The sequence below is a fragment of the Centroberyx gerrardi genome, chromosome 18 (assembly GCF_048128805.1).
Source record: "Centroberyx gerrardi isolate f3 chromosome 18, fCenGer3.hap1.cur.20231027, whole genome shotgun sequence".
NCBI classification, from domain to species: Eukaryota; Metazoa; Chordata; class Actinopteri; order Beryciformes; family Berycidae; genus Centroberyx; species Centroberyx gerrardi.
The window spans coordinates 6,397,852-6,409,952 of NC_136014.1; the positions used below are offsets into that span (position 1 = coordinate 6,397,852).

The 12,101-nt window shown below is 42.8% G+C and overlaps 1 protein-coding gene across 1 annotated transcript in view; it reads left to right on the forward strand.

Annotated features, from left to right (window-relative positions):
- ryr3 (ryanodine receptor 3) overlaps positions 1-12,101 on the forward strand; it is a 123,393-nt gene that overhangs the window by 12,705 nt on the left and 98,587 nt on the right. The window contains 2 exon segments of the mRNA XM_078289846.1: positions 1,839-1,958; positions 6,947-7,051. Coding sequence (XP_078145972.1) covers positions 1,839-1,958; positions 6,947-7,051 — 225 coding nt within the window.

Here is a 12,101-nt window from a genome sequence, read left to right on the forward strand (position 1 = left end):
ACACCAACGCATACATTAACGGAGCTGCTCCACTGACTATGAATGGGACCCCGACTATTAGGACACATACAATGTCTGTTTGAACTTTTACATCCAAGTGGGCTTCAGATAATGGTAGCACTATGTGTTTAAAACCAGAAATCTACCCTAATCCCCAGAAAATTGTCCTGGATACTGTCACCTTCTCCATCTTTTGCAATTCATTTTCTATGGAACTGTACACCAGTGTGAAAGTGCAAATTAGGAACTTGATTTTCTCCCTTGTTTTTGTTTATGGGAGATAATAGGAAATGTCTACTAATGCAGAACAACATATTCAGCTGTATTCCCCTTTAACTAGTACTTCCCAATAAAAAGACAGCAAAAGACACACAAGTGCACAACCATATAGCAGCATCTAGTATAGCATCTCGTTGTATTTCTGGTCTAGTCTGCCATTGTTCCACATATTGTCAGCGCTTGTTATCTCTCCTCCTCTGTCTGTGGGTGCTGTGCAGCCTGTATCTATATCTACTGAATTAATACTGCTGTGAAGGAGGTGGGAGCCAGAACCATGGCAACCATCAGCTCAGATTAGTGTGGGACGAGAGCTGGCAGGAGACGCGCGCACACACACACACACACACACACACACACACACACACACACACACACACACACACACATACACACACACACACACACAAATCAATATGTGTGTGGGTAGTGCCAGCGAGGGCACTACACCCTCCACCCTGACAGTGAGAGATGTCCATTTGTTGGTTGTGTTGACCGCAGTTCAATGGGGGTCTTCCTCTCTCCCACAGCGTTACCAAAAGACTGCCCATAAATGGACAATGATGTAATAGAGTTACAAACGATATGACTCAAAGCTGGTTTACCCTCACTGCTATTGATTCTGTCAATTGTGGGTTTTAATTTCATTTATTTTTTCTTTTTTGCCACTGCAATTGTTCAAATTTGAAAACAGTGTTTCCTTTCGATGGTAAAGCCTCTATGGATTTTAACCCAGCCTGGGTGTGCGGCTGTATTCTTTGATTGCATTAAAAATGCATGCTCTACTCAAGATAAAAAAGCCCTTACCCTCCAAGACATACTAGTATGTACGATTATGGCAGATGTCTCTTTGCAATTTAGATGTCTAGTAAAACTGCAAACGGACATCAGCTATTATCATATATTTCAGATTTTTGAACATACTTTAAAGGGAATTTCTTCAGTCTGTAGTCTGCACTCTTTATCTGATTTCCTTAAAGCTTTGTGATTTTTAAAAGTGTATTCTGTTTAACACTAATCAAACCCAACTTTTAAGATATTCAAAAAGTTTCTGAGATACCCAAATGTCAACTTTTTTTGTAAAACAGCCTTGTTTTCAGATTGAGGTTTTCCAATGGGGTTTTGAAAGGGTTCCATAAAACCAAGGGGTTGTAGAATTTTCTCAACCCATAGAGAACCATGTAATCCTTCCAAGTGAACTCATTATGAAAATCACCAAAATTGGAGTTACAAGCTTTTCAAATGACAACAGCAATTTGTTAATGCAAGTCTCTGGGAAATGAAACTTTTTCTCTCAACATCACATGCAAGCAATTTCCCATAATTCCACAAGCTGCAGCAATAGCAAGAATAAGTAAAAGCCCCTTCCTACCCCAATCACCTTATGAAAAATCCCAAACCGCTGCATATTTTGCCTCATCAATCTCTTCCAAGCGAGGGAAGCTAGAAAGCGAGGAAACAAGAGCCAATGCAGATCAAAAGATCCGCGGGTCTTGTTTATTTTAGATGGGTCAGATTGTCCGACATCTTTTGGCTCTAACCCCCTCTCTCTCGCCTGGCAGGATGACGAGGTGGTGCTCCAGAGCGTGGCCACCATCCAGAAGGAGAATCGCAAGTTCTGCCTGTCCGCCGAGGGACTGGGAAACCGTCTGTGTTACCTGGAACCCACATCCGAGGCTAAGGTGAGGACGGCACAGTACATCTAGAGAGCTGATTGCTTCTGGAGATACTTCAGTTTTGACCTTAGCCATTCAAGCCATATGAGAAAATGTATTGATTTTTACACTGCAATTATTTGGCAGTCTATGGCAAGAGTCAATCCCACCTCTCTGACCCTCTTAACCCGTTTGTCTCTTTTCGTGTCGGGGGGACAGCCAGCAGGTTGAGATAGGAAAGCTCATTATTATTATGATTACTAATAGAAAGCTTATCTCTTCAACAATAAGCTGGCAGAATGAGGATTTACAGGATGAGACATTCCTAGTGAGTAATTAACTCAGCTGCATCAAATTTGCCCAGTTATGCATATTGCAACAAGTGATTTTGTGAAAACAAGACGCATTGTCTCTTGTTTGCATTGTTTAATCTGAACTGAATAGTAAATAGGTGTGTGCAATCTGGAAGACAATGTTGATTCTGATGAAGGGTGATAACGCAAAAAGTCGGAGCTCTATTACCAGCTATATGATTAGCCCGCTATCTGTTTCCCCCTGTCATGTCTGTGTCTCCTCTCTTAAAATCCATTACACTGCCCAGTAATTGGATCCTCGCACAATTAAATCAGGATCCATCCTCATTTGGCCAAATTAATTCTCCCGCGCAGATAAATAGACGCGCCCGGTCACGTTGCGTCAAAACGAACTCGCTTCAGACCGCAGTCCAACTTTCTCTCCCTCCTCGCCAGTGATTAGAGTGTAAATCTGTTTAAAGGAGGGTGAATCAAAGAGACACTCATGATTTATTTTGCTAGAAGCCATCTGTCCCTTCCCCTCTCCTTTTCCCTACCTTCCTCTCAAGTAATAGGGATGAATTGGAAAGTGCAGATTCTGGCCAGGTCCATGGTGCAATAACTAATTTGGGGAAAACAACCTCAGAAAATATTGTGAAAGTGCAAATATCAGCCATAATTCATGTCACACAGGGTTGGGAATTGTGACCAAATTTCCCAAACAATGGTAATTTTTCTTCAGATGATGAGATGAGTAGTCAAAGAAAGGTGTGATAAGTTATAGTTAAAGTAATAACATTTTCACATAAATAATACATATAAATACATATCTCATCCTGACTGAATGCTGTCAGTTGTCTGTTAGTAGCTGTTTTCTGTCTGTTGCTCAGCTTCCTGAGATGATGTACACTCTTAAAAAAAGATATGTTGAAACAAAACAGGATTCATTGTCCTTGGAGCACATACTGGATGTACTTAAAAAGTGATGAGTGTTAATAGCAACATAATTGATATATATCTTTATTCCAAGACATTTCTGATGGGAGAGTAGCTTTGCTGCTCGGCCTCTAGGTCGATGATGTCAGCACTGCAGATGCAGGTGAGACAGATAAGTGCAGAGTCCATATGGCTGCTGTTGTTACCGTTTGATTTTTCAGCTTCATGCACTTATGCTTTACGTGTCAGACTGAACATCAGCTTTTTCACAGCCTCAATACTCTCTGACAGCATGTGCCAGATGCTGATACGGCCAAGAATGGGAGCCTTTTATGAGCCGCGCATATCAAGCAAAGCCTGATTGAATTGGGCCATTGAATGATAAGACTGAAAGTAAAATCTCTGAGGATATTCACCATTCCCCTCCTCGCTTAGAGGACGCGCTCCCGCCCTACCCCGCTGAAAGTGTTATTGAACGGGGCGCGACACCTGCGGAGCTCTAGGTGGCCCGCCGTAAACGCCTCGCTCCTGACGACAGCGCCTCAGGCCTCCTTGGGTGTAAATTGCGGCTGAACGTCGGGGGTGACGGCTGTGGTTTTGGCACCAAGGGGAGCGACCGTCATCTGCTGGCTGATCTCAGGTGTTGACGCCTCGTTCCCCGGCCTCTGGATGAGCCTGGCTCCCTGCCTCCGCTGGTAGAGAGTCATTGGACCCAATAAAACAAATGGGCTAAGACAGAGTAAATAGAGTGGTGTTTCTGTCCCGCCACCATGCTACATGGTATGTGGGATATTATGTCATTATGATGGCATCTGTCTGTGTAGACACAACAACATCATACTCACACCACAGGTTCCCCCTATAGAGTAGATAATTAGATTTTGGAGCAGCTTGCTGCATAAATTTGCATATTAATAAGGAAAAACTTTCTTGAAACTACTCTAACTCCTTAACGCTTTAAAATATAGAGTTCATAATAATGCCACCCATGTGTTATGTTAAAACAGGTGTGTTGACATTTAATTATTTGGTCATTAATGCATTAATTAGCTTCATTAATAACCTCATTAGCATAACTGGTTATTTTTAATATATCGTTGTGATTATGGTGGGACATTAGGCAGCTTGAGTGCCTCTTGTATTAATGTGGCGTAGTTGTAATTAGCATTTAAAAAGATAGAGAATGTGAGGGAGTTATTGGGCTTTACAATACAATTGGAAGAAACTGAGCGCTAATATTTCTGTAGATGCTGAATTTAGATGAAGGTCATATTAGACATTTCTTAATTTCTTTGATCTCTTGTTTTGGAATAGCTTTCATAGGATATGTTCAGTTGCAAGTGGCATTTCTGAAGTTTAATAGTTTTTGACAAGCCCAAAGAAAACCCTGTATACTCAGTTTGAACTTTTGAAGAATTTTTAAGCATTTCTACTATTTTTAAGCATTACCGTAGCGCCTCCAGCTCCCTGCAGTGTGTTAAATAAAGGAGGCGTTTTAAAGGTCAGTGTGACCACCAAGAAAATCTCTCCTATTCCCAGACAGGGGAGAATGTACAGTATTTTTTTGGCCGGCCTCAGAAGAAGTATGATAATCGGGAAATTGGAGGTGAATAATTCATGAGAGGTGTAAGTTGTACAGCAGGTTGCGAGTTATCGCTGCATAAGGTCGTAAAGGGTCCTGTCACGTTGTAGCCTCTTGCAGGAAAACTGAAATATTTGGCTGACCCTCATCTCAATTTTTATAATAGATAACTAGTTTTCGGGGTTGGGAGTGTGTTATTTACTTGGGCTTGGAATTTTCTTATGTGGAAACTTCTTATCCTGGCGTAAGTCCATTCTGTAGCGGAAATAGAATAGAAATAAAGTGATGAAATAAATGAAATTGAGTGATGAATATCCGGATGGAGGTGATAAAGACATCTCGTTATTCTTACCTCTGAGTAGTGGACACACACACACACGCACATGCACAGTGGTGTCGGAGGATCCCGTGCGTGTTTGTGTTGAGTTACAGAGTGCCATCCTCATTATCACCCAGCAGCGTTCCCCCCTCCGCTCACATTTCTCACTCTGCAGAGGTCAGGGGTCAGTCGGCTGTGTTACCGAGTCAGGGTGGGCACCCGGCGCCTTAAATCATCCCCCCGTCCTCCGCCTCTGTTAAGTGGAGATGCATAATAGCGCGGATGAAGGGAAATGGGCCACTTGTGCTGCGATGGCAGTGCACACTCGAGCCAAATGTAAGGACGAGGCGTTAACTGTGAAAGTCAACAACAGCAGCTTTGTCGCAAAGTGCTTTCCGGACATAAATAGAAATTAAAAAAGACAGAACAAAGACATCACAAATTTCAAGGTATGAGGTCAGGGATACGAAGGGTTTGGAATGCTAAATGGAAGTTACAGCTCTCATAATTTGGTTGCTTATGTGTTGTTATTTATGTCATGTCAGCAGCTGACGCATAATGTTTATCAACAGTGCCATCTAGCACATCAAGAGGTAAATGCATTTGTAATGCCTTGACAAGCAGGTGAATTTAAAGCAGAAAAGGTCCGACTTTCAAGTATACTATGTATTTTTTCATTCTGCAGTATCTTGCATTGGAGTGAAGTTCAGTTGTCTTTATTCTGCATACGGCTCCAGGATGGGTTGCATTGAAAGTTTAAGGACAAAGATAGAGGGATGAATAAAGAGAAGTTTGCTGAAAGCGGAAGACAGATCTGAGGCCAGTTATAGCAGAGAAGCCACACTGCGCAGCTCTTTGGCTGGAGGAATAAGCCCCATAGCCAAACCAATTGTCGGTCATTGCAAACCGCAGCGCTCCACACCTTTTGGGCAGATGCTCAAAATTAACACCCCCCCCCCCCTCTTCATCCCAGGCCGGCCATCAGCAAAACACCGACATGGCAAAGAAGTTCCAAGTCATCGCAATTATTTATGACCGCCATTCCTCACTGAGCAGCTTAATGATTTCGGTCGGTCTCTTGTCTCAGATCGGTGCCTGCAATTAATTTCGCGACCGCGTTAATCACTGTTTTTACAAGACTTTGTGAATATGTGACTGTATAGATAAAATGTTACATGTGTGTGTGTGTGTGTGTGTGTGTGTGTGCGTGCGTCAGTCCTTGAAGTTAATCAGTATGATTTCACAGCACCGTATTATTTCTGGTTATTAAGCCGTTTCAGTTTCACTTCTTTGACTCTCTGCCTGAAGGAATTCAGAATAGAAAAGAATAAATCAGCATGTGTATGTGTAGCATCACTATCAGCAAAATACTCAGTGAGAGTAACATCATAACAGATCCCAATGCAGAAATGACTGAAATGGCAGCCTGCATCAACATTGAAATCCTGTGTAAATATAGCACCAAATATTTTTCTGATATCAGTTCAAAACGATTTCCAAAGCTGTTTTAATATGATTTTTTTTTACCACCTTTACCACCTGCACGTTGTTTGCTGGGATGCTACTTGTGTCTTAAACATTTCCAGCTTCAACTAGCAGCATAAAGCGTCCTAGGATGTTGAAAAATGTCTCATTTATAAAACTTACCACAGACGCTCAAAAAACCAGGAGGTCACAGGGGCAAAAAACACAGTCAAGGTATTGCAAGTGGAATAAACTCTGCTCCAGGCACATTGTTTTTCATACCCTGGAGAGGAGTGTGTCTTTGCTTAAAGCAGCTTGTCATTGCCTCTGCAACTGATGTTTCTTCCCCTCCGTCCCTTTGTCCTCTTCTCCTCCCTCCCTCCCTCCCTCCCTCCTTCCCTTCCTTCCCTCCGTCCTGCAGTATGTTCCTCCAGACCTGTGTATTTGTAACTTTGTCTTGGAGCAGTCCCTGTCAGTGCGGGCCCTGCAGGAGATGCTGGCTAACACTGGGCAGAACAGCGAGGGGGTGAGTATTGTCCACCAGACACACACACACACACACTTGCATACACACACGCATACATAAACCACTCTGCAGTCTTCAAGGAGCGCTCTGCTACAAAATGCCCTTGTCGTATTTCTACCTTAGTTGAGGGTGAAACAGTTCAGTAGGAGTTATAGTTAAAGATTCCATATTACTCAGTTTCCATGATTTTGTTTTCAAATCTACTATGGCTCAGGATAAAAACCAGGTCATCCTTAGCTAAAAGGGTATTTATTGAATGAACTTGAAGATTAAGTTAAAATACTGGACCCTGATTGGCCGACAACAGCATCTCCTCTAATTCAATTGAGGTAAACCTGCTGAGTGGAGGCTTTCCAGTTCAAATGCTGCAAGCTGGCCTGACTGGAAGGATTTCAGTGATTCTTTAGTGAGGGGAGCCAATCAGGATCAAGTCTAGTTGTGATGTGTTCACTGGAGTTAATCTGAAACTGCCTGGAAAAAAGGATGGATTTTTGAAAATGCAATAACTTTAAATGTAACCACTAAAATATAATCAAATTTTAACGTCTTCATTCAACATCTTTAATTATATATGTGTATAAATAGAGGAAAATTTGAAATCCGATCATAGGGCCTCTTTAAGTATGAAAATGTAGTTTTATAGTTTCCAGGTCTAAACTGACAACTTATTGCTTTAATTACTCATTGATTGTGGGGTTAATTTATACTGTAAGGTATTTCTTTTTTGCAGTAAAAGTTTGAGTTTGATAAGTGAATATGTGACATCAAAGAGTGAGTTAGATCAATAAGTCACCTCGGGCTTTAGATCAAGTCGTCAAGCCACAGTTGGCAATACTCTGAGCTACTACAACACCGAGAATTGTAATTGAATCCAGAATAGAAGCTGTCTCTTTTCATTCTCTGTAACACGTTCCTGTTTTGCAAAAAAAGAGATCAGAAAGCTCCGATAATGAAAGGCCGCCGGGCGTCACAGAGAGGAGGGAAATGATCTGTGAGTGCTTTGCTGCATCCACAGACCCCCCCCCGCCCCTCGCCCTCCGCTCACTTGATTTACACGTTAACAGTGGACGGCATCTCTCCTCCCCTTGCCTCCCAGCTCCGCTCCGGCTCGGTCGGCATGTTTATTAGAGCAGGTAAGTAATCTTTGATCAGGCTGACGCTCCGGAGCGCCGCGAGGGTGTCATCGGGCAGCGGGGGGCGAAGCACCGTGGGCTGCGGTGTGGTCTGTAAACCCCTGTCAGGTGTCCCGTGCCCGCTCATGCCGCTGCACTCTAACGCAATCACCTCATGTGTCATTTAATCTCATCAACCAGTCCGACGCTCTCAGCCGTAGACCCAGAGTGCGGTTTGACGAGAGGGGATGGCACCGCCCTTGTTTACATGAAATATGAAACGCATCCTCCTAATATGTCTTGGGGAAAAATGAAGAGAAAACAGTGCTTAAGCTCCCCAACGGCCCCCTTGTTAAATTTGAACAAATGAACTACTGCATACAACCTAGTAGCCTAGACCCAAGTTGCTTGTTTGTGGCGGTGGTTTCGTTCATCACTGGCCCTACTGGATCCACGTGGTCTGTGTTGACTTCCTTTATTGATGTGATGAGACTCTCTGTCTCGCCTCTAGACCCAAGACTAAAAGTTAATGATGCTTTTGCCTTCAGGGCTCCTAAACTGTGGAACAAATTACTATTGTTATTATTATTATCACTATTATTATTGTAGGTAGACCACGGGTATCCTAGGAACAGAGATGATACGCTATAGTGGCATGAATCATTGTGAGGTACAGATGTAGCTATTGTAGAAGCCCCACTGTTTACATTCTTGCTATAATGCTACACCTGCAAAATGAATCCCACAGTACTAATGCAGGATATAGCAGCGTTGGGAGGCTGCTACTCTGGCTGCCACTGTACCTCCACGCACAATATAGAGTTCTGGCACAGACAGCTCTTCAATTGTCTTATTTCAGAAGTGTACACCTTAGATCCTCTCCATTGGAGACTCTAGCCCTGTTATTGTTATTAGCCTGGGTAGCAGATTTGTATTGTGCTCAACAGTGCAACATTGTTGGCTGGCCTCGTTTGGCAGGACAACATGATGTTGGCTAGAATACAAACACTCTGGTAGCTAGGCTAATAAATCATCCCCACCGCCCCTCCTTTCCACAGCAAAGGCCCATTTCTCTCAATTGTTGCTCTCAGACTCTGTAATTGACTGCCATACATCCAAATAACGCTCTTTTCATTTGTATTTGTGTGTTACTAGAGTGCTGACCATGAGCAATGGGTAGGTCCATCAATTCATTCATCCATCGTGTTGTCGGTGTGCATGACAGCTCTACTGACCCAACGAAAGGTTTCAACTTTCGTCACTTTCACTTCAATGTGTTGCCTATTTCTTGATTGTCATCAGAGTCTAATTTACAGCTTACACAGGTAGGGAGAGATTGAGCAAATGGAAGTAAAAGGGCACATTTAGTTCCTTTTAGTGCTGTGTGGATTTACTTGAATATGGCATCCATAAAGTCACAGCTGCCTGCCTCCCGCTGAAGAGTAAATTAAGCATTCACCTAACCGTTGCTGAGAGCGTTCTCTGTCTCTCCGCCAGTCTGCAGACGATCGCTCAGCTTGTCACAGACTGACACCGAACTTTGCCTCTGAACTCTAATTTATGGCAATCTTGAAATAGACATCCTTTGGTGCTGTCACCTTGTGCACATGACTCAGATGTTTTGCCTGGCCTCTTTCAAGACAACTTTGTGTGCAAGTGTGCAAACATTTTGAGGTGAAAGTGTCCGCTTTCTCGTTTGCTTAAGCCATTTAGTCATCCTTTTTGCTTTTAATGCAATAAAATGCAAGCCTTAGTACATAGCTAACAAAATATTCTAGGGCTGACAAAAAAGAAATTCACAAATCTCTGTAAAAAGTTTTATTTATTTATTTATTTCATGTAATAGTTTGCTTTCCAAGGGAAGTAATGAGCTCTCATAATTTCTCTCATTTTCTACATGAAAGGATCTGAAAACCCACACGGTTGAAAACTCACTTCGTTGTTGTTGGTGTGTGTTGCTCCGTTCTCTCTTGGTTTGATCTCTAACATCAATGAATTTCAAGGGTATCAACACGAGGAAATGTCCTGGAATCAGTCTTGATTTCAGTGTTCACGCAAGCCACTGTGTTGAGCAAAACTGCTGTGGCTCCTCTTACAGCACTTGCAACACAATAGACTGACAACACACTCCACTTTCGTCTGTTTTTTACTTTCCCCCCTGTGGTTTCCATTTTTCGAGGGAGATGGCTGGAGTGGTGTTATGTTTTTTTTCTCCCCAACTCTCCCATATTACACATGTTAACAATTACACATCACATTTTGATGGACTGTTACGAAGCAAATGTAAAGCAAACGGAGCACGATCTCTGTCTCATTATCCGGATGATTTGAAGGATGTGGCGTGGGCAATATGCACATGAGAATCCATATATCAGATGGTACTTAGCAAATGAGTCTGGCGTGGACCTCCCGCTCTCCTCCGCGGCCTTGAAAAATTGATTACTGAGCTATTTCCCATGCTGTTCTGTATAAGATTAGCTATTGATATGAAGTGAACTTAGTCACGGTTTGGCTAGCTTTGTCAGGCTCTGGCATGGAGAATGCAGGTGCTGCTTCATTCTCGTAAAGCCAAGCTGGCAAGAGACTGTTAAAGGAATATACCATGTTTTTGGGAGATTGTCCCTTTGGTCAACTTGCCTGTTAAGTGATGAGAACATAAATCATCCATGTGTCTATAGTAGATCATTGGCTCTGGTGCTCCATGCTAACACTTTAGCATACACTATGTTGAGTGATAGTAGGCTCCATGCTAACACTTTAGCATACACTATGTTGAGTGATAGTAGGCTCCATGCTAACACTTTAGCATACACTATGTTGAGTGATAGTAGGCTCCATGCTAACACTTTAGTATACACCATGTTAGTAGGTGACTAGCATTATCTCAAAAGTGAAAAAATAAGAACTAGTAGCAGCTCTAAAGCTAACTGTTAAGTCTTGGCGGTGTTTGTAGGAGATTAGTAAAATTTACATGAATATATGATACAGAAACAATATACTGTTTGGAACTACTAGGAAGTACTTTCCCTGTCAGAATGTTTCTATTCCTTCAAGTCTTGGAGTGTCTTGTTTCCATAGGAAGTGAGGGTGGTTCCAAAAATAAACCACATATATTTCATTTTTAGAATGTATGAATCTACAAGCCATATTATAAAAACACTAACACTAACTTTTTATTACTATAAAGGCCAGTCGTCTCACAGAGACAATGCTAGTCGCCTACTATCACTCAACATAGTGTAACACAAACTCAAATTCTCTGTAATTCTCTCTCTCTCTCTCTCTCTCTCTCTAACACACACAATCACACACACACACACACTCCCAGTACCAAGCTGTGCTCTAGGATACAGTAATTTTACAGTGGGAGGGGCACTACCACCAAACCAAAGGTCACAGTTCCTGGCGATGATGTGTCAGCACGACAGCAAGCCTGAAATACAGCCCCCCCCCCCCCTCCCCCCCCCCCCTTCTCTTCTCCTCTCCCTCTTTCTTTCTCCCCACCCTCCATCTCTCACCACTCCCAGCTGTTGCAGGATACTCTTCCCATTTTTTCTTTTGATCGAACCTCCGTTTCCATTTGCGTCTGTCTTCCACAAGCCAGCTGGGAGAGACTTGGTAGCGAAGGGGGGCAGATTAGCTCGGGGTCATATTCAGGGGAGAGTCTGGAGTTCCCTTTAGGTCAGCTTAAACGCGACCACACGGGCAAAACGCACAAATTAACGCTGACAACTGGACAAGAAAAAAGATAGCCCCCATGGTATTGCTTGTTGGATAAACACTGCAGGGTTGCGTCACAGCGAGAAGGACCTGGGTTTGTTCCCGGTCCTGTCTGGAGATTGGAGGTTGTTTGCGTGGGTTTCCTCCAAGTCAGGTGGATTGGACACTCTAAATTGCCCATAGGTTTCAATATGAGTGTCTGTCTATCAGTGTTAGCC